Source organism: Mustela putorius, unplaced genomic scaffold, assembly GCF_011764305.1.
Source record: "Mustela putorius furo isolate JIRA1106 unplaced genomic scaffold, ASM1176430v1.1 tig00000813_pilon_pilon_pilon, whole genome shotgun sequence".
NCBI classification, from domain to species: Eukaryota; Metazoa; Chordata; class Mammalia; order Carnivora; family Mustelidae; genus Mustela; species Mustela putorius.
The window spans coordinates 5,930,033-5,956,941 of record NW_025421485.1 but is presented as its reverse complement, the minus strand read 5'-3'; the positions used below and the strand labels follow the sequence as shown (position 1 = coordinate 5,956,941).

Sequence of the window (26,909 nt, the reverse complement as noted above, 5' to 3'; positions counted from 1 at the left end):
CGTGACCCTGGGCTGCTGCTTACTGCAAGTTCCAATTTTCCCTGTTCTCTTTGGCAGATCCTACATGGCTTTCCACCAATCTGGGCATCCTGACCTGCATTGAGTGTTCTGGAATCCACCGGGAGCTCGGGGTTCACTATTCCCGGATGCAGTCCCTCACGTTAGATGTCTTAGGAACATCTGAGCTGCTGGTAATTCTCAAATCCTTGATTTTGAAATGGAAATGAGTGAGCTGAAAGCTGAGTTTTTATTTTGGTTTCTTGAAATTCCACTGCACTTGATGGTAGCTGATTTTTGCCAGATGGGTTTGGGCAGTTAGAACCTTCTCGGCTACTGGGAGCTGAGGGCACTTGTTGTTGTAAAACTTGGTTCTTAATTGAATCAAGTGAAGTGAAATGAAGGCTGAGACAGTTGTAAGATCGTGGACTGGGGTGGTGGCGGCGTCTCGCTCACCCCCTTCCCCGTTCCGGAACCGCACACAGGACGGGAGCCCAGAGACAGTGAGGGACGCGTTCCCTTGGAGCCCCCCACAGATTCCTGCCAAGTCTGTGGTCATCCCTCGGCTCAAGCCTCCAGTGCTCTTCCTCGGCCCCTTACTGTCGCCCTTTGCGGGAGATGCTGGTCCTGGCTTTTCCTGCCTTCGCTTCTAAGGAAGGCTTTCATTCTCGGTTCGGGGACGCACGCAAGCCGTGCAGTGCGACGTACGTCGGTACTGGGAGGCTGAAGCACTTTCTGTCACGTAACGTCTAGAGTTTTGAGACTGGCTGTGCTAAGGAAAAGGCACATCACATGAGGTGTTTGAGGCCACCTAAATGGAGCTTCTGTGAACTGTTTTCAGAGTCTGTAATTGCTGGTTGGAAGCAGTGTTGGAACTCTTGGTGTAGCTGGGCTTTGGACGGTGAACGTTAGGTGGTTACAGATCGCTGTTGATTGTAATGAAAAGAGCCGTAGTCTTGACAGGAAATCAATTACTGTGGTCAGCATACCTCTCAAGGGGCCGTATGTTTTATTGATGACTACTCTGGAACCAGCGTGTCTGAACTTAGAAGCCATTTTGAACTGTCTTGTCAAATCCTTGCAGTCTTTCCAGAGGATTCCTTGATGGTCTTGAAAGACAAAGTTGGGAGAAACGACTGTGAATTCTGGTCTCCGGGTTAGTGACGTTGTTGATGACTTCAAGGTTAGGACTAAGCTGGACTTGGCAAGACTCCAGCGGTGTATCCTAGGTTCCACGGTGGGGTTATTGTTAAGGTCATGGTGCGCTCCACCTACGTCTTACAGCCACGTGTGTCCAAGGGCTGGTATCCTGGGCAGCTGATGGTGGCATAGGTTTGAGATTCCCATGATATGTTTTCAGAGAAACACAAATTCTCTGGTCACCTCCAGCAGCGGCATTGCTGGTTTTCTCAAAACAGTGGGAATAAGAGTTGCTTATTTCGTATGAGGCCCTTCACAGAGCAATCGTTATATATTAGCTCATTTGCCCTTCATGACAGCCCAGTGACCTTGGTATTTATCCCCACTTTACAAGGGCAGGATTGAGGCTTAGAATGTTGCAATGTGCCCAAGGTTAAATAGTTATTGAAGTGTAAGATCGGGGGCGGGACCCTTTCATCTGGTCCCAAAGCTCACACTTAACCTCTGAGCAGCCCGAAACATTAAATGGCCTTTGCAGAGGCGAGTCTTGGCACGTGGTAAGCGTCGCTGCCATCCCTCCTGTCCCTGCCCCCATCCCTGTGCCCAGCCAGTGTTGAACCGCCTCTCCACATGGTGTCAATCCTCCCACGTGGCCTTTTTGTCAAATCTGTGCCGTCATCAGTAACCAGCACGAGTTACCGGCTCTCTGTGGGGGAGAAGGGCTCGGTGACGCACCCCTATGGGGAGTCCCCCTCATACGCCGTGGTCCTCAGTGACTTCAGAAACAGGGCAGTAAAATGTTTCAGTGATGAGTTTTGACTGTACTTTGTTTTTAATATAATTTATGTCACGGTGAGTTTATATGATATAATTTTACTGATGGCTCTTGTGAGCCAGTGGACGCCTGACCCCAGCACATCTATTACATCTGCTTAACTGTGTCCCAGAATCGAAGCTGAGACTCTTGGCCACTAAACAAGAAAAGGCCAAGAAAGGTGGAAGAGAAGACGTTCACATCTCCGTGAAACGATGAGGTGGCTTGATGCCGGGTTTGAATCCGGTTTCTCTCTCCCAGGGGCTCTGTCTACATGTGCTCACAGGAGTTTAACATTTGGGTAGCTGTCAGCCCTGCTGGGGAGCCGTCAGACAGAGCCTGCTTATGTAGTATCTGCATGAGTTTCCAGAACCTGACCTCTGCTGTAGTTCCAGACCCTCCCTCGTGGTTACAGAAAAACAGAGGGGTCGGGGCACCTGGGTGGCTCAGTCAGTTAAGCACCTGCCTTGGGCTCAGGCCACGGTCCCAGGGTTCCAGGATCGAGCCCCGCATTGGGCTTCTTGCTCAGCAGGGAGTCTGCTTCTCCTTCTGCCTCTGTCTCTCCCCATGCTTGTGCTCGCTCTCTCTGTGTTTTAAAAAAAAAAAAAAAGAAAAACAGAGGGAAAAGGTTCTCTCCCACCCTCTGCTTGCCCCTCAGCTCTGTCCGTGTGGTCATGTGGCTGCTCACAGAAGTTGGGCTTCTCCCCAGCCCTACCCACTGTGTGCCAGGATGGTGGGCCCGACATCCTGTCCCGAACCTTTACCGCTCGGCTGGTAAGTCAGGCGCTGCATGGACAGTGTGTGTCAGGGGTTAGGCTTCATTTATAAAACATGAGTTCAAGCCCTTCTAAAGATTTTATTTACGGGGGCACCTGGGTGGCTCAGTGGGTTAAAGCCTCTGCCTTCCGGCTCAGGTCATGATCTCAGGGTCCTGGGATTGAGCCCCACATCTGGCTCTCTGCTCAGCAGGGAGCCTGCTTCCCCCTCTCTCTCTCTGCCTGCCTCTCTGCCTACTTGTGATCTCTGTCTGTCAAATAAATAAATAAAATCTTTAAAAAAAAAAGATTTTATTTACATATTTTTAAAAGCTTTATTTTAGAGAGAGAGAGGGTACATGCTTAAATGGGCAGAAGGGCAGAGGGAGAGGGAGAGAATCTCAAGCAGCTTCCAACACAGAGCCCAGGACCCTGACTGAGATCACGACCTCCCACATCATGAGTCGGACACTTAACCGACGGAGCCACCAGGCGCCCGTATGAGTCCAAACCTTTTAAAAGCACACAAGTTCTGTTCTGCTTAGATGGTCGAATGCTTGCACAGAGGATGTCCTGAAGGCTTGACACATAGATGTCTCTGTGTGTGTATTTAGAATTACGTCTGGCACATTGTAAGAACCGTGAAGGATGAGCTCTCCTTATTCTCCAAGATGCCTTTAAATCCTGTTGGAAGAGCGATCCACGTGTCCTAGTGTGTAAGTCCACAGGGAGATTAAGCTCTGCTGTCTACTGCACGTATGAACCTTCAGGGGGCACAGAGCCATGACCCCGGCCCTTTGGTTGAGTTGTTCGTCCTGGTGTCTGTCCTTGTGCAGCAAATGTTGATCAAACTGCTCCACACCCTTTTAAGAGGGTGACCTGGAAAGTAACTTTCCAGCGGCTTCACGGGAGCGTCCTGGGCAACATTGCTGTAGAGGCTCAGTGAGTCTCTGTCCTCCAGGTGAATCAGCCCTAGAGCCCACGGCCCAGGGTGGCAGGCTGTGACGAGCCGGGACTTTCGTTCTCTGGCTGGCACGGTGCTCCGAGACAGACGGTCACCACGTAGAACGTCGCTCCTGTCCTCCCATGTGGCCTCACCATGTTCTTCATGATAAAAACCTTTCTGCTTAATTCTATAAATTATTTTCTGGTCTTAGGTTTGCACATGGTTCCCTTGGATGGAATGCTGTGGCAATTTCACCATTTCCTTTTTTATTATTTTGGGTTCGAAGCATGCTTGATTTCCGTATTAACTGAGTGGGTTTCAGCAGCATCCGTGAAGGTGGCTGCTTAGCCGTCATCTTTCCTCCTCTCCACCTGCTTTTGGAATCACGGCTTACTCAGCACAGAGAAGCTGGGTCCCTGAGGGTACTCATTAGTTCCAGGAGGCCATGTCATTGGAGCTGGTACTCGAGCATGCCAAACTGCTTAGTATCCTTAGATTTTAAAGCAAATCTGCTTTCGAAATCCTCCTGGTAAACATAGATTTTTGGGGAAGGTGAATTTCCTCCCTAACATAGGTCATCATTTCAGGGTTGATTTTCTGTTCATATGTAGAACGGCGTCACTAGTGCTAAGGTCCTTGTATCATACGATCCATTTGACATCCTACATGAAGTTAAGAAAGGAAAATTTGATATTATGAAATTGAATTGGGGTCAGTAATTTTAAAATCTTTTCCGTCAAGTTGAAGGTCAGGGTCGGGAAGCTCGGGGGCACATATTGGTGACTGAGAAGCCTGTGTTCCCTGACTTCCTCCTGTCTCCCTTCTCAAGAGGCTGTTAACAAGCTGTGCAGTGTGAAGTAGGGTCAGCCGACAGCCGGCGTGAAGGAGCGCGCGTGGAGGGGAGGCGTGTGGGGACCGACATTCATCTGGGACTGAATGAAGGCCACTCCAGGAAAGCAGAGGCTGCGAGGCCTTGGTACCAGCTCCCACGTACTGAGCATCTCGGGCTCAGGCCTGTCCTCGGTGCTTTGTGCACACAGCGTCTAACCTAAGCAAGGACCCGGTCTTACAAGATAGGGCTGGAGAGGTGAGGCCAGGATTTACGCTCTGGACCCCGGACCCCAGAACCTGTGTTCTTTTTTCTTTTTAAATTACATCTCTTGACCTTTTTTTAGCCACAAACTCTGTTAGAAAGAAATCAAGGGGTGCCTGACTGGCTTAGTTGGAACAGCTAACAACTCCTGATCTCGGGGTCTTGAGTTCGAGTCCTGTATTGTTAGAGATTACTCAAAAGAAAAAAGTAAACTTGGGGAAAAAAATACCCAAAACTGAACACCAGCACACACGTGTGTGTATGTGTGTGTGTGTATAATAGTTTATAATTAGTATTACTGAGAAGCATATTATATACTTTGTAAAATATGTCAAAAATAGGATATCTAAAGCCTTGGGTGAAAACACAATTTTTTTTAATGAAAACGTAATTTCCAACATTCCCCAGAGTATCTTTTTTGTGCTCCCTCTTTCGGACATCAAAATCGTGAGCTCACAGCATTTCTTAGCTCTGCCTGCGGGGTCCAGTGCCCGCACTTCCCGGGGCCTTCACCCACGGCGCAGGAACGGCCTGCCGTGCTCCCTGGCCTTCCACACTGCTGGGATGTGCGCCGCCCAGAAAACAACACCCCGTTTCCCTGCGTGGATCTGGAAGCAGCTGAGAGATGAAAAATCCGCTTTGTTACTGGGAGAAGCCAGATGCGTTGACGAGCCCCACATGCGTGGTAACAGCTCTAGGCTCCAGCAGGAGGAGCCCCCGGCCCCCAGTGTGGCATCCTGTGAGCACAGGGGGGCTGGGGTCCCTCCCGGGTAGTCCTTGCCCTCATTTGCCCGCCCCTCCCCTTGCCGGGCAGGGAGGGGGCGGGGGCGGAAGAAGAGGGAAGGTCTCCTCCCTCCACCTGGAAACAGGAAACCGGAGTCTCGCCCATCCTCACCCCAACTCCAAGCGCAATTTCTGGTAACACGTAAGGCCTCTTTCTGGCTCCGTGGACCCTGCACAGTAGGGGCTGCAGATCTCTGGGAATGTGGGACCCCTGGTCCCCGGGAGAGGCACACAGGGGAGCCGCCCTGCTGATGAGCGTCTGCCATCTCCGTGCTCGTAGTGCTCGGCCCAGGCCACTTTCCCGCCCTCGATGCGTGCATCTCTCTGCCGGCGTCCCTCTCGCTAGACTGAGCTCTCGCCACGCAGGCTCGCATCTCATGCTCGGCGCCCCGCACACCCGAGGACTCAGTGGGCGTTTGCGGATCGAGAGGTCTGACGTTTGCTTCGCCAAGTGACTTGGCACTCCAGACGCCCCAGACCCTTCTAGATCTGAGCTGGCCCCGTGTCTGCCTGGGACAGATCCCTTCAGCCTCAGGGTCCTCTGGGAGTGGAGGGTGTGCGTGGTGGGGGCTGCTTCCCACCAGCCTTGCTGCTTCCTTGGCTGCTGCCCACGTGGCCCGCAGGGACCCCAGTTTCTTGACATGACGCTGCAGCCTCCATGTGCAGATGCTTTGCTTTTGCTGGGGGTCCTGAAGGCGTTCTCTGCAGCCTGAGATACTTGCTGGAACTTGGCAGAACCGTGAGGCGGCACATTTCTCTGCATTGGAAGAGTGTGACGCACGGATGTGGTGGCTCCCTGGACCAGCTGTCCCCCGGTAAACCAGCCAAGTCCAAGCAGAAGGGAAGCAGCTTTCCAAGTCCCGGGGAGTTCTCCTCCTCACAGCCCCTCCCATCTGCTTACCGCGGACTCCCAGGCATGTGGGCCCCCTGCGCACGGAGGGGCGCCGTGGCTTTTCTCTCCTTTCCTTTCTGAAAAGGACAGTGCTCGGCGAGGGGACGGTGTCCATGTTAGGTTGAAAGACGGGGTCGTGAGAGCATAGCTGGGTCTAAACAGCAGTCTGATCCTGAGGGTCAGTCCTGGATCTGTCACTGACGGCCCAGGAAATCCTTTGCAGGCGTTGACTCCGTGGTACGTCAGTTCTGTCACCTGACATGGTTGCCCGTCAGCCTCGTTCTTGGGGAAACGGCAGCGAGGCCCTGGGGTTTTGTCACCTGACGATGGTTTGAGACCCCCAGGCCAGGACTGGGGACCCAGGTGGGATCAGTTAGTGCTTGGTGCTCCAGGCCATCTAGAATGCTTTGTTCACTTACCAGGATGGTAAAATTAGGACGGTTCCTCACAAAGTTAAACCTGACACATGTCCCCAGTCCTTCAGCGTCCCTCGTAATCCCATCTCGCTGTGTCGTGTTACCTGCCACCGGAAAGTTCCGCCTCCTCTGACTCCGATCCCTTCGGCCGCTCCTTCAGTCCGCTCCCTATGGAGAGAGAAGGGGCTGCTCTAGCAGGAATCTCCCAGAACCTCCCTGGTTACTCTGTGTCCACGTCCCTCCTCAAGAGCAGAAGCAGAGGCCCCTGCTCCCTTTCGTGCCGTTGTCAACACAGAAGTTAAAATCGCTCTGCTCTCGAAGCCCGGTGCTCGGGGCTCCCCCTCAGTTTTGTTTCATTAAACACGGAAGCAGCTCGTCTCTGTCAGGTGCTGCTGGGCTGGGTGCCGGGATACGACGATTAAACCCCGGCCTTTCAGGACCCTGGTCACTCAGAGTCCGTGCATCCAGTCAGGAGATGCCAGCCACCGTCCTTGTCGCTGGTCTAAGACAGGCCGTGACATTTGTCTTCCCATCTGCTGCGTGGAGCACAGTGCTGAGTGTTCAATGAGGGTTAACTGAAATGTTCTCATTTAATTTCTGACAAATCAGAAGGTTGATTGTTGAGTGAGGACCTTATATTTGGAACAAATGCATTTTTAGTGCTTCCGTTTACAGAATGTTTTCACCTAAATTGTTCCAATTTATTATTACAACCCAGCAAGGTAGGTGTCATTCCATTTTCCTGATGAAAAATTGAAACTTGGAACTGACTTGCATGTGGTCACAAAACCAGAAAATCGAACTGTTATTTAAGCCCGAGTCTTGGCTTCCTGGCCCCACACGCTCTCCACTGTCAGAGCCCTTCCTTGCTAGCCTAAATAGGTCTTACTAGATCCATTTCACTTGGTTAGTGAGGTTTTTGTGGGGTGGATAAGGATGGAAACTCAGATTGGACCAAGTTACTGCTGCTTCCTGCCCATCTAGGTGCTCTTTCCAGGGGATATTTTACGAGAACATTCCTCTGTAACAGACATGTCTTACTTCTTATTGCTGGCTTTATGAGTACCTTTGGGGTGTGAGTTTTGTCCGTCTTTATTAACGGCAAACCACTTTATTGCTGTATTTCTTAGTAGCCATTAAATCAGTCATCAGATGCGTGCGTAGTGTGTAACGGCTGAATGGATTAATACTTGAGTACCCTGAAATAGACTTCTGTTTTTGCAGCTTGCCAAGAATATTGGGAATGCAGGCTTTAACGAGATTATGGAGTGTTGCCTTCCAGCTGAGGACTCCGTCAAACCCAACCCGGGCAGCGACATGTAAGTATGAAACTGGCTGTTCTCATTTTCTGAGCAAAGACTGGCTTGTACTTGAGCCTGAGAGACAGGAGACTAACAAGCCTGGGGTATCCCAGTGGTTGCTTCTTTAAGGAATAAATCAGCCTGCCTGTTTTTTTTGTAAGTCACCTTCTTGGGTGTCCAAATAAAATTTGGGTGTGACTGGCTTTTTGAGGAAGAAGCCACAGGCAGGCAACTTTGGCCGATGCTGTATGTCTGAGGATGAACAGCAAGCCGGTCACCCCCTCGCCTTCTGCCTCGGAAGTTCTCTCTCCTCTCCGCATAAATTCTCAGCGACTGGGAGGCTTGTTGTCATAGAGACATGACTACACATCACTTTCTTTCTCAGGGTCCTTGCAAATGTGGAGTGTTTTCTTCAACAGGAGTGTTTTTGGTTTTGCTTTACTGTTGACACAAAACCCAGCCGAGAAGCTTTGATGCCTCACCCTCCATCCCGTGGCCCCGATGAGGCAGAGCTGATAACAGGAGATTTTCCTGCCAGTCTTAGCAAACAGCATAATCACCCAGATCATACTGGTCTTTAAGAGTGAGAAGTGGAGGGGCACCTGGGTGGCTCAGTGGGTTGAGCCTCTGCCTTTGGTTCAGGTCATGATCTCAGGGTCCTGGGATCGAGCCCCGCGTTGGGCTCTTTGCTCAGTGGAGAGCCTGCTAACCCCCTCTCTTTCTCTGCCTCTCTGCCTACTTGTGATCTCTGTCTGTCAAATAAATAAATAAAATCTTTAAAAAAAAAAAAAAGTGAGAAGTGGAGGGAGGAGCAGCAGGTCAGGGCAGCGGCTGTCCTGTTGGCTCTGGGCGCTGGGGGTGAGGTTACGGGTCTGTTGCGGGTCTGTTGCAATGCAGAGTGGGGGCAGACGGAAGGGAGGGAGGTGTCCTCAGGGCAGTAAAGTGCCTTCCAGTGGTGAGCCTGGATCCAGGTGTTCCAGCAGGAGAGGAGGACATAAGAAAAATGTTATAAGGAAGAGTAGGAAAATTCATTTACAGAGACAGCATCGCCTTTGGAAGATGCTTGAGAGGGCGTGGATGGCACACGTGCTTCTACGGGACGTGAGCGAGGACAGTGACCTGTGCTTGAAGAGCTGCCGCACCGGGAGGCTGCGTGCAGGCCCATTCCAAAAGCTGAGAACTTGGGTGTTTGTAACCCGTTCGTTGCGACGAGCCCTTGGGAAGCTGAGGTTGTAGGATCTGACTTCTTTCGCACTGAGGTGAGGTAACTTAGTGCAGTTAGACAGCCTCGACCTCCAAGGGCGCGAACCCCGCCCCAACTGTCGCTATCCCATATCTGAGCCCAGCACTCAGTGGGTGTGGGGTTAGAGTCGGTTCACACTGTCCTACAGCTGCTGTTTGTGCTGTAGCATTTCTGTGAGGTTGATTCCAGGCACGAGGTCGCTGTCCTCTCTGGATGAAGAGCTGAGCTGGAAATCTGTTTTCTCACCCAGACCTGGAGACGTAGCCGCTCCCCTATGGCGGGACCTGGGCAGGATTGCAGGCTTCTCGAAGCCTCTCCTCTAACCGGAGCAGGAGACCACGCCCCCTGCTCCCGGAGCCATTGGGATGCTCATCGGTGCGGGTGAGGCCACACCAGCCCTTCGGTGCTGTTGGCAGCCTGTTTGCTGGCCGTGGGCGGGCGGTGGAGGCACTGTGAGTGCTGCATGCTGATCCCGCCGACCCCGGAAACTGAGGGTCCTCACAGTTCGGGTTTCCCCAGAGTTACTCAGAGCCGAGCCAGCTCTTCCCGGCATAGCTCGAAGACCGAGCTTAGTAAAGGACGCTCCAGGGTCCAGGATGCCCGATACCTGTGCTCAGAGAAAAGGCACCGGCCTCCAATAGTGATTGGCTGTGAACAAAGTGTATGATAAGTAAAGTAGTTTCCTCCAAGTACCTGGGGTGCCAAGCGGGCAGTTTGTTTATTCTGGGGCTAGATGTTTCTAAAAAGTGAACACTATCTGCTTCAAATCCTTCCGTATAAGCGTTCTGCTGCATTGAGACACCCCCCCAACCGTGACACTAATGTAAGGGAAGTGTAGCCCTCCCCCTCTTTTTTCCCTCCAAAATGAGGGCGGATGGCCAGTGTGATGGCAAAATGCCTCCTGCTTTCCTACCTGCTCAGGTGGAATTGAGTGCTGGGCTCTCTGCTGGGCTTTTGGCTCATCTGGGGCGCCTGGGTGGTTCAGTGGGTTAAGCCTCTGCCTTCAGCTCACATCATGATCTCAGGGTCCTAGGATGGAGCCCCACATCAGGCTCTCTGCTCAGCGGGGAGCCTGCTTCCCCCCCACCCTCCGCCTGCCTCTGTGCCTACTTATGATCTGTGTCTGTCAAATAAATAAATAAAATCTTAAAAGAAATAAAAAAAAAATAAAACCTTTCATCCCACTTCTTACCATACTGAGGAATTGGTACCTAGTTCTCTGAGAAATTGCATCTTCCAGGCTTTTGTATTTCCCGCCCCAGCGTGTTGCTTGTGGGGGTTCAGTGCACACTTAATGAATGGCCGAGTCAAAGCTGAAGTCCCAGCTCTGTGGTTACTTAAACAGGCTGGCATTCACTTGCACGTGAGAAGGCGTGTGCCACTGCTGGCTTTATCTCAGGAGAACACGCCATCTGCAGATAAATCTGTTAAAAGGGAAGCCAGAGACCCTCTAGTGGCCTGTGAATCCCCAGATTTTGGATTGGGGGGTATGCCAAGAGAGAGAGGGGTTGAAAGGGGGAAGCAGGCGGGTTAGTGTCTGCTTACAGAGGCCGTGCTGCTCCTCCTGTGTGACTCGGGACCCTGACACAGGCCCGTCCTTCAGAAGGACGAGAAACCTCTCCTGAACATGGGCCAAAAGTGTTGTTATTCTAAGTTCACTGCTTTTCTCCAAAAGTCGAAGCCTTTCCAAAAAGCAAGAGGCTGGGAGGGATCAGTGCTGTCCGAGGGAACTTCCCTCACAAAGCTGTGGAGTGCGGTGGTGCATAAAGCAGGTCTGTGCCCGGGCTTGGGGAAGAATGACCTTCAGGGGACACAGAGCTCTGGACGGATGAATAACGCATTAAAAAAATAAGTAAAGGGGCCAGTATCTCTCTAGCTCCTTCCCAGGGAGGCGGGAGAGGTCACCGTGGTGATGGTCCCGCAAGGATTATTGAAACTCCCTAAACCTTGACGGCCATCTAGACTAACCGCTCATCATGAGACCGGTAGAGTTTGAATCACTATCAGATATGGCCTGTCGTCAGGCTCAGGAGGTCACTGAGCCGTTCCCTGCGTGCCACACTGTGCTAGAAGGCCCCCTCGGCAACTTGCCTGCTGTGTGAGGAAACAGAATCTCATGTCCCTCCGTAGACTTCAGTTGACTTCGCTGTAAGGTGGAGACAGAGTTCATAGCCCTGGTTCGAGGACCAACAGGACTACATGTGTCAGCTCGACCTGGAAGCCCATAGCGGTGCACGTCTGGGAGGTGACACACATAAGTTAGCACAGTACTCACAGTCTGCGTTTCACAAACACCTTAGATCAGGTCGTCCGCAGTGGGGAGTGACGCCCCAGCTACCCTCTCGGACCCTGAAGGGGACTTGCTCGCTCCTGGCCCTGGGTGCTCACCTGAGGGGCTTGGTGACTGGTTGGGACAGCAGAGGCAGTTGGCACAGCCCTGGTGGCAGGATGGTGACGGGTTGGGAGCTGAGAAGAGCTGCCGCAGTTCCACTTGGCACTACAAGCCTGCTCATTCCACGCTTGTGTTTCTAGAATGCTGTGCTCCATGCCTAAATGTGCTCTCTCACCTGCCCTGCAGCAGCCCTGTGAGCGTGTGTTGTCACAGAAAGGGCTTTGCACCTTTGTGACCTTGATGGAGGCGACAGAGCCCGTCTGAGCAGCCATCCAGCCGCGAGCCTGGGCTGTGCCATCTCTTAGAGCCGACGCAGAAGGCCCTCGCTTTCTCTTCAGCGCCCCCGCCCAACTTTCTGAAACTTCAGGGCACTTCACTTTCCAGAAAAAGTAGTTCCTAGAAAGGAGCCCAAGACCTTGATCCTGTCATTTTCCCATTTTCCCTGTGTCTCTGTGCATCTGTTGGCTAAAGTTAGGTTTTTGTAGTGTTGATGGAATTTAGTTTTCACTGACATGATTTTTTCTTTTTCTTTTTTTATTATTTTTTTTAAAATTATTTTTATTAACGTGTAATGTATTATTTGCCCCAGGGGTACAGGTCTGTGAATCATCAGTCTTACACAGTTCACAGCACTCACCATAGCACGTACCTCCCCAACATCCATCACCCAGCCACCCTGTCCTGACATGCTTTTTGCTAACAGATTTATTGAAGTACAGTTCATATGCATTTAGTTCAGCTGTTTAAATGTCAGTTCAGTACTGTTCAGCGTGTTCACAGAGTGTGCCTGCATCTCGGCGATTTTATTTAAAGATTTTGTTTACTTGAGAGAGAGAGCATGAGTAGGGCGTGGGGCAGGGGGAGAAGCGCCCACTGAGCAGGGAGCCTGACGCAGGACTGGATCCCAGGACCCTGAGATCATGACCTGAGCTGAAGGCAGACGCTTCACGGACAGAGCCACCCAGGCATCCCATCACCACGATTTTAGAACATTTTCGTCCGCCTGAAACCAAACCCCTGCACCTGTTAACCAGCAACAGCCCCCCCTCGCCCCCCACCCCAGGCCCTGCTAAGCCACCTTCTGACTCCAGAGACTTGCCTCTTCCCTGCATCCCGTGGACACGGCGTCATACAGTGTGTGGCCTTGTGGGGCTCCTCTGACTCCGAGTAGTGTTTTCAGGGCTCAGCCTCGTCGCGGCCCGCCGGGACTCTGTCCCCTGCACAGCTGTGTGGAGAGACTGCATTTTGTCTGTCCGTTCATCAGCTGGTACGTTTCTGGATTGCTTCCTGACCTTCTCGCCCAGTGGCCTCAAGGAAGTTAGCATCATTCACAAATCCTCTCCACGCCTTTTATTGTTCTGCTGTTACTCCTTAAGGTCCTTGTAGTAAAGTGCGGAGACCTGACCAGGAGCTCCTGTCTTCCTTGCTGCCTGTCTTTGAAGTTCATCAGCAAGTCCAGGGTCCTAAGGACCTACCACGTGCCCCGCAAGTGTCGGTGCACGTGCTTGTCACAGTTCCTTGAGGGGGCATGCTACACACTTGCACAAATAAGACTTGACGCCTCCAGGGGTAGGATGCTTGTCCCGTCGGTGTGGTGGGGGCGGGATTGGAACCTGTGCTGCTCTTGGCTTCCCAGAGTTGCTGCCATTGCATGCTCTGTGGGGAGGTAGAGTCTGTGAACGCCGTGCCACGGGAAGGCCAGAAAATAGACCGCAGAGACTGGCAGTTTGTTCTGGTTCACGAGACCAGTGGTGCGCGCCTTTCCTGCCAGGCACAGTGCCCTTGACCAAGGAGATCGTGTCTTCCCCTTGTGGAGGACCTCCTGGTCTGCCCATCTGGGCCAGCTCCCATTGGCCCCTGAGTAAGCCCCAGGCACCCTGCACCAGGCCTCGAGGCCTCTTAGGTCGGAAACCGGAAGATGGCAGCGCTTCTTAAAAGGGCTCGGGGTGCCGGGGGGTCCTCAGGGGGTGAAGCGTTTGCCTTTGGCTCAGGTCATGATCCCAGCATCCTGGGATCGAGCCCCACATCGGGCTCTCTGCTTGGCGGGGGGCCTGCTTTCTCCCCTCTATCTGCCTGCCTCTCTGCCAACTTGTGATCTCTCTCTCTCTCTCTCTCTCTGTCAAATAAATAGATAAAATATTAAAAAAGGGAGGGGCGCTTCAGGTGTCACTGGACATAGGCGCTGCCACAGTCACATGGCGGCCCCCTTCCTACCCGCCAGGGGCAGGATTTTTAAAAATTGCTCCTGATGATTGAAGGTTGGATGTTTGAATAGAGGCCCTTAATCATTTACAAGGCAATTATGCTTGATTTCAGGAATGCCAGAAAGGACTACATTACTGCCAAGTACATCGAGAGGAGATACGCAAGGAAAAGGCACGCAGATAACGCAGCAAAGCTTCACAGCCTTTGTGAGGCCGTCAAAACAAGAGATATTTTTGGATTACTCCAAGCGTATGCTGACGGTGTGGATCTTACAGAAAAAATCCCGCTGGCCAACGGACATGTAAGAGTGCGGCCTGCTCCTTCTCAAGAAAGAGGAGAAAGCGGGGGGAGTAGCAAGGCCGTGTAATCAGAAGTGCTGACAGTGGGACAGTTCTCTGAAGAAAGAGAGCATCGAGTTGTAGGGAAGAAATGGGTAGTTTATTCTTTTTTTATTACTTTTTTTTTTTTTAAACATATAATGTGTTTCTAGCCCCAGGGGTACAGGTCTGTGAATCCTCAGGCTTACACACTTCCCAGTGGGCAGTTTATCCTTAAACCAAAAATAGAATGCCAGCCCCAGAAAGAAAGGCCAGTCCTGGGTGGGGAGGGAGCATCTTCTCAGGGACCCGAGTGACCCGCGCGAGGTTCTGTCTCCGGTGAGCGGAGATCCAAACTCTCAGTAGCAGCTGCCGGGCCTCCCTGGGAGTGAGAGCCTCGCAGCCTGCGCCCTCCTCCCTGAGGGAGGAGCGGAAGAGGGACACCCTCCAGTTGCCTGGGAGAACCTTGTTGAGCCGGGAGGTCTCAAGGTGGGGTGGGGTCTTACTGTCAGGATCGAGTCCACAGGAAACCGGTTACCAGTGTCCTGGGTTGGCATGTATCCTAATTCTCTTCCATGGGTGACTTTGGAGAGACATACACGCAGTCCCATGAAAGCTGCTTGCCATTGTAATGAAGGCGCAGGGAGCTGTGCCGCGGCCAGAGCACGGCGGGGGCTGGGGGCAGTGGGTGGCCCTGGCTGGCTGGGCAGGCCAGGCAGGTGAATTGGGGACACGCCCCTCTTTGCCCCATGTTCCCCATTGCATGGATATTGCTTTTGCCTCCTGCTGTCTCGCCCACCCACCTACCTGAGACAGCCCTCACCTGCCAGAATTCACTTTCAGGAAAGGCATTGGGGTCAGGTGTCCCCTGGTTTCAGCGGAAGGCAGTTGTGGGCATTAGCGCTGACAGCCTGCCTATACGTGTGGAATAGAAAACACAAACACACGTATCAGACACTGTGTACAGGAGGCCTGGGGAACCTTCCTGGTGTCCTTGAACAAAAGGGCACCCCCCTTATATGTTGTTGGTCCTGGGATAAGGACCTAGAGATTGAGGGGACTCTGAGATGAGACCCTGAATTTCTTACTACTTCCTGTGGAGGAAGGAGGACCAGTCTTGAAATCGCAGGTGCCAAGGGCAGAGTTTCCTCTGGAGACTAAGGGGGCCATATGTCTTAGAGATTCATGTTTTGAAAGAAAGGATAAAAGGCTTTCGGAAGAGAGATACATGATTTCACTCGCATTGGACACAAACTGAATGCTGCCCTTGGGATTCTGAAATGTTTCTGTTTGGTCTTCAGGAGCCAGATGAAACTGCCCTCCATCTTGCAGTCAGATCGGTGGACCGGACTTCCCTCCACATCGTAGACTTTTTAGTTCAGAACAGGTAGGTGTTCTAAAGTTGGGGGAGCCGTTTGATTTTATTTCCTGGTGTTTCCAAGGAAGGATCAGGTTCCTGCCTCATTATGTGGCCAAGATGCTGGGATTTTTTCCAAGCCTTGAACATGAGCTGTGGGACAGAAAGAGAACTTCCAGAAGTGGGCTATTAGAGCATAGTCCCCAAAAAGCCCTAGAGTGTGAAGACAGAGACCCTTCTTGGCACCTGAAAGACCTGTCCTCTAGCGTCTGGGACTCAGGAGCTGTCAGGCTCGTATATCTGAATTGTGGGCACTGGGGGACTATCTGTGGCCTCCACATGCCCCCAACTGGTGTGCACAGAGCCGTCCCCATGCTTGGCCCTCAGAGTGTCTCACTGGACATAGGCAGGCGCCCTGAGCAGTGGGGACAGTAAAAGGGACGCACAGATCCATACTGGTACCACCCACCTAAGCTGGGATCGTAAACCTCATCACTGGACTGCAGACATTTTGTTTGGTTTGAAAAGTTGTTTCTGTTTTCTAACTAGAAGTTCCCTTTCAAGAATGTGTGTGCCTGCTTACCCGGGCTCCGAAGTCCTGTCAGGTGCATTCCGCCCCGGGTACGGCACCCACCTGGGGCAGCAGGCCGACCAGAGAGGCCCGGCACCGTGTATCTTGACTCCCTGATCATGGTTGAGGGTGTGTGGAGGGGGAGGTGCTGGTCAAAAGCCACTGAAATTGTGCCAAACAGAGTGGAAAATTCCACCTGCAAAAGCAAGGTCATAGTTTGCATTTTGGCCTTCCCTGCTGTTCATGGTGGGGAGGAGATGGCCAGGGGTAGAGGAGCCGGAGGCAGGTCAGCAGTTTGCCGGACTCCGTGGAAGCCACCCTCTGCGGAGCCTGGACGCCCTCCGGCGCCTGGTGTCACAGCGGCTCAGCAGACCGTGGATGAAACAGCCCCGTGACGCCATCCTCCCTCAGCGTAAACTTTGGAGTGTGAGAAGGGAAATCCTGGTTTCTCTGGAGTAGAAGGAGGGCAGCAGGAAGAGGGAGAGAGCAGAAGATGAGGCTCATTTTCCCCGAGAGTGTAGCACGTTCTGTTTTGATGAGAGCAGTGGGTATCACCTGGGACGGTGCCCCCTGCCACGTGTCCTTCCACAGGCCACAAAGCCCCACAGTCCCTCCTGCTCAGAAGGACAGCCACGTTTCCGGGCTGCCTCCCCCAGTAGGCTGAGTGGCTTTGTAAGAGAAGCGCAGTGTCTTCTGGGGTAACCCGCTCTTGTGTTTCACCAGAAGGGCTTTAGAGATCCCAGGACTGCCCCGCCGGCTGTCTGCAGGGCAGCCTGGGGCCCACAGACACACAGGCGTTTGCGCATTCTGGGCTTTGGAAGAGGGGCTCTTCCCCTTCCTGGCGAGAATGTCAGTAATAGGATGGAAAACTCTCCCTGCCCTGCAGGACAGGATGGCAAGTCCCACAGGCTTCCTGAGGCCCAGGCGGACACTTCAGGCTCCGGGTGCTGATGGGGAAGTGGGAGGGGTGCCGCAGTTCGGGACTGGCCCAGGAAGAAGCAGGCTAAGCCCCCCTCGGCCCCCGCTCAGCAACAACACAGTGCCCCACTCCGGCCTTCGGCCTTCGTGCTCTTACTGCCGGTTCCCTGCTGGTCTCACACCGAGGCCCCTCCCCCCCAGGCAGGGCTGGTCCCCTGGCCAGTGACTCACTGATCTTTCTCTTCTTCGGTCCCTGTTCTTGGCCAGCGGGAACCTGGATAAGCAGACGGGAAAGGGCAGCACAGCCCTGCACTACTGCTGCCTGACGGACAACGCCGAGTGCCTGAAGCTCCTCCTGCGGGGGAAGGCCTCCATCGAGACCGGTGAGCGGGTGGCCGCCGGCCTGGCCATCTGGTCTGGGCTCCCGTCTGCCAGGGAGACCCAAATCCTACCATCTGAAGTCGGGGGGCCTCGCCTGCGTGCTCGCCAAGGCTGATAATGGTCCCATATTGGTCAGCGGGTTCCCTCCATCTGGGACATAGACTTTCTGTCATGGGCAGGCATCATAGAGATTATGAGAGGCAGAGCACAGACCCTGCACAAGTTCCTTGTGCTGAGGTGACCTTGAACGAGGTTTGGGGCATCTTGCCCTCCTCTTCAGAACCCACCCAGGATCAGGCTTAACTCCTTTCTGGCTCTGGGTGGGAGGTTTACCGGGCAGTGGGGAGTCACTGATCACTGCCCCTCTTGGCACCGAGTCTCCTCCACAAGGGACCCTGATCTGCTGGGCCTTTGTCCCTCCCTCTACTAGGGGACCCTGAAGCACTGGCAGCTGCTTGAGGGCGGGCAGCTGTGATTGCACCGTGAGGAAGTGTTCTTGAACTGTTGAACAGAGAGCAAAGGACAGAAAGGCGGTGCACGCCTGCTCGGCCAAGTTTCTTTCTTTCTTTTTTTTTTTTTTTTCTTAAATAACCAAACCTTGCTGATGGATGCTTATTTGGAAGAAAATACACAATTTCAGATTCATAGACTGCTGAGGAGGGGTTCGGTTCTGCTTCTGTGGTCAGCACAGACTGGCTTAAAATCTTGCCGACTGTGCGCTGCTGTGGTGTGTTAGGACGGGGAGATGGTCGGGCCTCCCCGCCCCACACTGTACAGCTCACTTCCGCTTCGTGCTGCCTCCCTGTGTCTTCTTATAACTGCCTCTGGAGGTCAGACCTCTGCTTGCTTTGGCCGTAACACCTCTGTGTGTTGTCCTGCCTTTTATTTAGCCAACGAGTCGGGAGAGACGCCCCTGGACATTGCCAGACGCCTCAGGCATGAGCACTGCGAGGAGCTGGTGAGTCTCCCTCCGGCTCGCATGGGATGAAGCCGACCTGCCTGGGTGGGGAGGGGCCCTGCCCTCTGGGAGGAAGGTCCCATTTGGACCCTAGACGGGACAAGCAGGAGAAAGTGTACTCAGGGAGTCCTTTGAGAGGAGGGGACCACCCCCATCATAGTGACGCTTGGAATACAAGTTGGAATTTGCTGGTTGCACATGTGGCTGGTGGCCATGGCATTGCCTGGGGCAGATGGACCAGAGATCCGGAGGCCACTGCCGCTCTGCCCCTTCTCTGGAGTCTCTGAGCTGCCAGCTCTTCCCCTTGGGGCAGCATCCAAAGCTGGTGTGCGGATTTCGTTCCCCAGTCCCAGGTCATCTGGATTGTTCCCCACCATCTTTTCCTGTCCCGTTCTAGAAGGAGGGGCAGTGCGGCCAGTGGACAGAGCCCACAGGGTCAGGCAGTGTAGGGGCTCCTGCCCAGAGCTGAGGAAGTCATGCCGATGCCAGCTCTCCCACTGGTTCTGTGTTTGTAAGGTGGAGTCCGCTTTAGCCGTTCAGAAGTAGCGTCGTGCTTTGTGACACTGAGCAAGTGCGCAGTAAATCGAACTGACTGCTTTGGAAGGGTAGGAGAGTGAGGGGTGCTCTATGCTAAACACTTGATAACTGCTGATTTAATTTTGATAGCCCTCCTGACTTGGTTTCTGCTGTTAGCCGTATTTTACAGATGAGGAAACAGGCGCAGGAGGGTTAAGGAACTTGCCCGAGCGCACACAGCGACTCTGGCTGGGGAGAGAGTTAAGGGCTAACATGCTAAGACTCGCATTGAGTCTAAAGAATTCGCTTCTCTCCTGTTAGCGCACGTGGAATTGGGTATCCGCCTTCCTTGAGAGAACGGCGAAAACACTCACTCCCATCCTTGCTCTGCGGGCCGGGGCTGGTTTCCCGTTAGTGACCCGTGCGGGCGGCGTCCTCTGTTGAGTCTGCTCCCACGTGTGCCCGTCAGCACCCGCAGGCCGGCCGTTAGCCTTTAGATCTCCAGTAGCCCTGGCCTGTGGCGCTTTACAGTTTGCAGAGCACTAAATGGGCGTTGCAGGGTCCTCGGTGAAGGTAGGGCCTGGGGTCTCCGTCGGCTGGCCTTGCCCTGAAGGGTCTCTGCCTCCCCTCTCCACACCGCCCACCACCGCCCACGGGTGCCCGGCTCACGGGCGGCGGCGCCAACAGCCCTTCCTCTTTTCAGCTGACCCAGGCCTTGTCTGGGAGGTTTAACTCACATGTTCACGTCGAATACGAGTGGCGGTTGCTCCACGAAGACCTGGATGAGAGCGACGACGATGTGGACGAGAAATTGCAGGTTGGTGCCGGGCCGCAGATCGTCGGGGAGGTTCTGAGGGGCTTCGCTCCGAGCCGGGTGGACCCCAGAGTGCGATTAGGGCACAGGGTGGTTTTGTACAAAACGTCGAGTTAACTCTTTGCTCCAACCTCAGTAGCTGGTTCTGCCCGTCCCGCAGCTGTGCCTGCCTCCCAGCTCCTGTGCGTGTGGGTGTACAGCAATGTTACTTGGGGCGTCGTCAGCCGCTCACCTTTAGATCTAAGGGAAAGATATTGGGGAGGGGGTTGTTTCTAATGGGATTTAGAGGAAGCCCCGTGCCGTGGATGTGGTAAAGAGCCAGGGCTCCCCAGTATCACAGGTCAAGTTCAACTAGTTGATCTTTAAAACCTTCACTAGAATGAAATGACCATTAGAGCTCTGGGTCCAGCTTTCTCCTGTATCCGACTGGGTCACGGAAGCTTCAGGAGAGGTTGACTCAGCGGTGAAGCCAATATTTAGAGACCAGCTTGAGGCCAGAGGGCGCTGGCCTCTGAGTCCAGCTCCCTGCTCACAACACTCTACCTGGCCCACTTGGGGGACCCCTGGCTGGTTACCATCTTCACGTGGGTCTCAGAGCTTAGTCACACCCCAGCAGACTGACTCCAGAGCCCCCACTCCCAGCTGCTAGGAAATTTGTGGGGAATGCCATGTCTCATTTCCTATTGTTTACTGTAGGACTCGAATGTCCTGAGGTGCACTGACGATGTTTGATTATATATATTTATGGCATTTCCAAAACCTTGACTCTCCTTGTGTGTGGCTCAGTTAACATTCATACTTGCTATTTCTTTGACTAAGAAACTCCTCCACTGAGTTACCTATAAAATGGTGTCCAAGTGAGAGGGACTGACTATTGTTATACTTACCGATCCTAAAAAAAGATTGGAAATAATCAGTCCCAGGTCAAGCCAACACAGCCGGTCGCATAGTCCACTTAAAAGTCTGACAGCAAGAGCTCACACTCCTCCTCCCACTCGCTCTGTTTCCAGCAGAGGGAATTATAGTTCATACGGCCTTGGGCTTTGTTGAATTTAAAATATGTGTGAAGAGAACTAGCCATCAGGTTCTGCATAGCTCAGCTGAGTTTGAGCCATTGGGTTGGCCAGAGCCTTGGGTGGGCAGGTGGCCCTGCGAGGGGCAGGGCGGTATCACAGCTAGTACTGTTCCGGGAAGCCTGGGGGCTGTGTGAGAGGAGCACAGTTCTACCCACTGAAAAGATGAGGGGTCTGGTCAGCAAGGTTAAGGTAGTTGCTCAAGATCGTAGCTCTTAGAATGAAGCTGATATTGGAAATGAATTAGATCTGATTTACACGAGTCCTGATTTCAAGGGGAGCAAGGGTCAGCAAACCAAAAGGGTCAAATAATTAATATTTCAGGTTTGTGGGCCTAAATTATCACCATCTTTACTGCAACTACTCAGACGTGCCAGTGGCTTGGAAGCAGCTACAGACAATATATTAAATGACCAGGCACGACTGTGTTCTAATAAAACTTTATTTATAAAAACAGATGGTGGCCCACGGGCCATGGTTTGCTGATCCCTGAGTTAGAGGAATCTCGAGACTTCAGTTCATTTGGGAAGAGCACCTGATGTCTCCGGAACTTGGCGCCCTGCTGTTGGGGGTTGGCTGCCGCGAGGTGCTCAGTTGGAAGTGTGTTTACAAACAGGAAGTGCGGTGGAAACAGATATAGGTTAAGATAATGCCGGCGAGTAAAGGTGAAACAGACTGGGCTCTCAATCCTTCCCAGAATGGTGACTTGTAAATTATAAATTATGGCATTTGCGGCACTGGGGGTGGGAGAGGGTGTCTCCATGAAGATAAAAGGAACTTTCAAATCTCACAGCTCTCCTGTTACAGTTGAGAGCCCAAAACGCACCTGCCCAGGTAGCCGCGATGTGCACGAGGCGGTCACCCGTGGCCCAGACGCTGTGACCGAGGGGTCGGTGTGTGTGCCTTTCCCACCCTTCTGCAGCCCAGCCCCAGTCGGCGAGAAGACCGGCCCGTCAGCTTCTACCAGCTGGGCTCCGGCCAGCTGCAGTCCAACGCCGCGTCTTTGGCCAGAGACGCCACCAGCCTGGCCAAGGACAAGCAGAGGTCCTTCGTGCCCAGCATCTTGCAGAACGAGACGTACGGCGCGGTCCTCAGCGGCAGCCCGCCTCCCACCCAGCCTGTGGTCCCCAGCACCTCCAGCGCACCCCCGCTGCCCCCACGAAACGTTGCCAAAGGTACTGCGCGGCCATAGCTCAGAGGGTGTGGTCTGGTGTTTGCTTTGAGAAGTTTATAGTTGCCGTGCCCCCTGCTAGGTGACATTTGGGGATTTTTTGTCAGAGTTATGTTGTTGGTACCCTAAAGGAGCTCCTCGTTCTTAGAGTGCTGAATGGTGGTAGAGCATCTGACTTAATCCTTGTTCTGGGCAGAGGTGTGGCCTCTGCGTGTCACGTGGGGAGTGCGGGGACCCCCCGGGCAGGCCTGAGGTGGGTGGCTCGGCTCGTGATGCTGGTCCTGCGAGACATTTTCCTGCAGATCTTCTTTCTGTTCCTTTTCTCTCTGCTTTTACCACTCACTACCCCACCCCCCGCCTGCATTCTCTCCTGTTTCCTCACCCAGCCTGCAGTCAGCCAGCGTGTGGTGCCTCTGATTCATTTGTACCTGTAATCCCCATGAAATGAAAGATAAAAAGATGCTAATTTAGGGAAGGATACTCAGCTACACTTACCTTAGTTGCTCGGTCCCAGAAGTATGAGTTTGACTCAACAGATGCTTTTCTTTTTATGAAAATGGAAACTGAGGCCCCCAAAAGTTAAGTGAGTTTCCTAGGCTGAGGACCAACTGATCTTTCTGCTCCTTGAAGGTGGGTCCAGCAAGTGGCCGGCGCAGCTCGTGGCCAGTGGCCTTTAGGGGGCATCCCAGGAGAGGGAGGGCCAGAGCCCCCAGGGTGTGGTGTCCGGGCTCTGTGGCTGCTGTGGCTGCTGCTGGTCCAGAAGGAGGTCCTGCAGTGCACAGGGGCCGCAGCTGCTCTCTGGGATGGGGTGTGACTGACGGTTGTGGCTTGGGTCGGGCAGCAAATATGGCGGCTGCCATCCGCTGGCCCTGTGCCTCACCCCCCACGTGATCCTGCCTCCAGCACCCAGGGAGGTCTCTCAGGGAGGCCAGAGAAGGTTGATGGGCCTGTTGTTTAGGTCACTGACTCACACCCCCAGGGATGAGCCCCTACGAGGAGAGCAGGTGCTGCCCAGGCCAGCCCCAGAAATAGCTGCCTCACCTCCCCCACCTCCCCCATATGGGCCGTGGCCCCTGTGTGCCCTCATCCAGGCAGTGCCACCCCTGGGCAGGAGAGAAGCTGCAAGACCACGTTCCACGGCTGCCCTCCTCCGTGTCACCACCCCGGGCAGCGGAGGGCAGCAGCCACGCTCGGGTCCTTGTGGGGCCCCTTACTGTCTCCGCAGCCTCCCCACACTCTGTGTGCGTGGGTTAATTTTGTAATCCAGAGCTGAAGTGATGTGGTCCCTCCACCCCATTAGGGGCTTTTATTCACTTGTGTGTCATGGGAGGAAGATTCTATTTTGCTCTGTTCGTCATGTAAAAGCAACAGAAAACTGTTCATTTTTTTCCCTTTTTTTTCTTTTGCTTTTGGTTTTGTAGAGTCTTAGAATGAGAGGGTTTGGGATTTTTTCTTACTTTTTTTTCTTTTTTACTATCTCTGTAGTTAGCGTCATGTCCTCCTTTGATGGTGTAGACAGTCCTTCATCCCAGTAGCCGGGTGTAGACAGTCCTTCATCCCAGTAGCCGGGTGTAGACAGTCCTTCATCCCAGTAGCCGGGTGTAGACAGTCCTTCATCCCAGTAGCCCCGCAGAGAGTCCCCATTGTTGTCCTCTAGGCCACACCTGGCCCTGCAGCGAGTCCCACCCAACAACACCACAAAGGGAGTTAGCATTGCGCCACCCGCACCAGGACAGACACTGGGCACAGCAGAAACGCCCCACGCGGGGGCACCCACATTCTCCCCAGGCCTGGCCCCCTGTGCGGGCTGCGCACAGCCTCAGGCACGGGTCACCGCTGTGCGCAGAGCTCTGTGGGGGCAGAGGAAGGACAGCGACCTCGGTGCTGCTGTGTCCCCCATGTGTCAGCTGAGCCTCCTGGGTGTCATGCGTGCTGGCTCTTAGCCAGAAAGGTTTGCAGGAGGCGGGGAGCCCTTCACCTGTCTCCGTCTGCACCCTTCTGTCCTCGAGCTCTGAGAACACGTGCTCCCCGGGCCAGGGAGGGGTGTGCACAGCCGCGGGAGCCTACAGCCTGAGCCCCGTGCTCGGGACGCCTGTGGCTATTCGTTTCTCTCTTCAAACCCATATTTCTGTTTGAGAAGGAAAAATCAAGACTGTGAAAACCAGCTGGTAATTCCTCCAGAAGCATCCTCGGTCTGGTCCGTCTATATCGTCCATCAGATGCCAGAGACAGGAATTCTTTTTTAAAAATCAGGATTCTGTTTGTGGTCTTAATGCTGTTCTAGAAGGGTCATACTGCCCATTTTGCGAGTGAGAGGGTCAATAATGCAGTGTTCTGTTTCTGTTTTTGTTCTGTGCTTGTGCGTGCCTTCCTGTGTGTGTGCATGCACGTGTGCGTGTGTGCTGTGCATGTATGCGTGTGCATGTGTGCGTGTGCAGTTCAGACCGCCTCCTCCGCTACCGCCCTGTGGAAGACAAACTCTGTAAGTGTGGACGGTGCAAGCAGGCAGCGATCTTCGTCAGATCCGCCAGCTGTCCATCCACCGCTGCCCCCTCTCCGCGTGACATCTACCAGTACGTTCTCGCCTTTTTCCTTTCTTGCCAGTGGGCTCTTGGATCTGCATGGCTGGGGGGTGCTCTCGGCAGCCGCGTGGGGAGAGCTGCGAAGCCCCACGCCCACAGGCAGACACCGCCCGGAGCCCGACCCCATGCGGGCCCCTGGCAGCCCCTCCAGCCGCCCTGCCCTGCGGCAACCTGCTGCCTGTCCGCACCCTCGCCCCAGGGGGCCGTCGCGCTCTCCTCTGTCTCCCCCAGCCCTCGAGCTACACTCCGTCCTTTCCCGCCAGCCCGGGGCTTCACTTCCCCTGGCCATTTGGTGGTTCTCGGTATTGGGGCACAGTCATGTGGATGTGATCCGGTTTGTGTTGTTCTCCGATGTCAACACGTGGGTGAAAGATCCAGGGCCGGGGGAGGGGGCTGGGGCAGAGGAATGTCTTCACGGGATCAGTGGGGCCAGCCCTGAGCCTGTCCCCTTCCTGCTCCGCGTGGCTGGGCTGTGGCAGGAGGAGCTCCGGCCTCTCCAGCAGGGCTCGGAGAGCAGCGGGTCATACCCGGCTTGTTCCTGTGGGTTTAACCTCGGCGGCAGCCTGGCCGCAGCTGCAGACAGTGCCGTGTGCGCGTGCGCGGGGGGCCTGCGCAGCTCCTGGGGTCCCTGTCCTGTCCTGAGCATGGTGGCGGCCTCAACAAGATGGGGCGTGAGGACACTGGATCTTGGGGGGCAGCGCTAATGTTTGTCACAGAGGGGCAAGCAGAGAAAGGAGCCTGGGGCTTAGGGCCCAGCTCCCTGCCTTACCAACTCCCTAAGTTTCCGAGTCTGTGGAGAAACAATTACCTCTTTGCCCTGCAGCTCCCCTCACAGACTGTGGAGCCTTTACTGTTAGTTCTTCACAGGCCTCTCCGATTGCCCTGCAGGAAGCCTGCTGGAATGGGGAGGACCCACGGTCAGCCCAGTTCGCCTCGGGGGGCGGGACCAGGGGCAAGACCCTGCCGCCGGCTCCCCAGGTCTCTGGGTGGCTTCCCCACAGAGGAAGATCCTCATGGGCTCATAGAGACATGTTAACCCTAACCCAAGGCTTAGAAGGACGGCGCGCCGATCCGGTTTTCTAACCCACAGTGAAAGGAGGACGCTTGCCCTGATGAAATCGCCGTGCAAAGAAAGACAAAAAGAAGCCCTCACCAGAGAGCCTTGATGGGAAGGCTGCGGGCGGGACGAAGCCTGACCCTCTGTATTCCTCTCCTCTCTTTCCGCAGATCCCCTGGCTCCCACGCCGCCCCCTCCAGTAGCAAAAACGCCCAGTGTGATGGAAGCCTTGAGCCAGCAGAGCAAGCCGGCCCAGCCCGGGATCCAGCTGAGCAAGGCCCCGCCCCCGCCCCTGCCGCCCCAGCCGCCCAGCCGCCTCCCCCAGAAGAGGCCTGTCCCCGGGTAACCGTAACTAGCCTGCCTTCAAGCCCCCCCAGGGTCTGGCCGAATTGTCATCCTTGCTTCTTGCATTCAGGGAGCTTCCAAGGGGCAATGGCCCCATTACGTCATCTGCTGAAATTTCTGGGCAAACATTAGAAATCTCCAGAGCTTCTACGGTATAACATTTGAGCTCAGGTGTCACCTAATGAATTCATCAGGGTCGAGTATCTTAAAAATAACTTACCAAGCATTTTTTTAAATTGTAAAAATTTCACACAAATGTATATCTTATATCCACGTAATGAATTTAGACTCTGTTTAGGAGACACTGCATTTTGGGGAATTAAGGTCGAGATGCCGGGCCTCTACTTCCAGTTTATTGCTCATGCACAAGGTTATCTTGCTTCCTCTGCAGTGTGGGGCGTATATTTCCTACAAACTAGGATGTTTTTCTGCATCAACACAGTACAGCGAGCACAGTCGGAAAATGAGCAAAGACGCATTACTACCTTCTGACTCTCAGCAACCCCAACCCCAGGCTTGCCACTTGTGCATAGAACATCCTTGACCAGAGAGGGATCCAGTTCATGGTCTCAGGCTGGATCCTAATGGTGGGAAATGGTTTCTTTTAGTGACAGTGATTTTCCAAAGCCAAGATGAGTGCTTCCTGTGCTCATGGCTTTCTGAGGGTTGCCGCTCCCAGGCAGGCCCCCTGGGTGGTCAGAACCAGGGATACACACATGAGTATGTGTAGGTGACCATCCGTGTAGATACACACTTAGGAAGACATTTATCTCTGTATTTCCGTCTCATCTTGAAGTCCATGAGCTCACACTGTCTCTCATTTCAAACCACACCAAGCTTACGGACCTAAGACACAACCATTTATGATGCTC

The 26,909-nt window shown here is 53.8% G+C and overlaps 1 protein-coding gene across 8 annotated transcripts in view; it reads left to right on the top strand.

Moving 5' to 3' along the window:
• ASAP2 (ArfGAP with SH3 domain, ankyrin repeat and PH domain 2) overlaps positions 1–26,909 on the top strand; it is a 166,805-nt gene that overhangs the window by 130,671 nt on the left and 9,225 nt on the right. For 6 of the 8 annotated variants that reach the window (XM_045084889.1, XM_045084890.1, XM_045084894.1 and 3 more), the window contains 10 exons: positions 58–191; positions 8,061–8,155; positions 14,089–14,278; positions 15,596–15,681; positions 17,408–17,523; positions 18,412–18,479; positions 19,699–19,812; positions 21,805–22,057; positions 24,492–24,626; positions 25,863–26,034. In XM_045084889.1, coding sequence (XP_044940824.1) covers positions 58–191; positions 8,061–8,155; positions 14,089–14,278; positions 15,596–15,681; positions 17,408–17,523; positions 18,412–18,479; positions 19,699–19,812; positions 21,805–22,057; positions 24,492–24,626; positions 25,863–26,034 — 1,363 coding nt within the window. The remainder of the gene's footprint in view (positions 1–57; positions 192–8,060; positions 8,156–14,088; positions 14,279–15,595; positions 15,682–17,407; positions 17,524–18,411; positions 18,480–19,698; positions 19,813–21,804; positions 22,058–24,491; positions 24,627–25,862; positions 26,035–26,909) is intronic. The other 2 variants (XM_045084891.1, XM_045084892.1) reach the window with 1 other exon arrangement.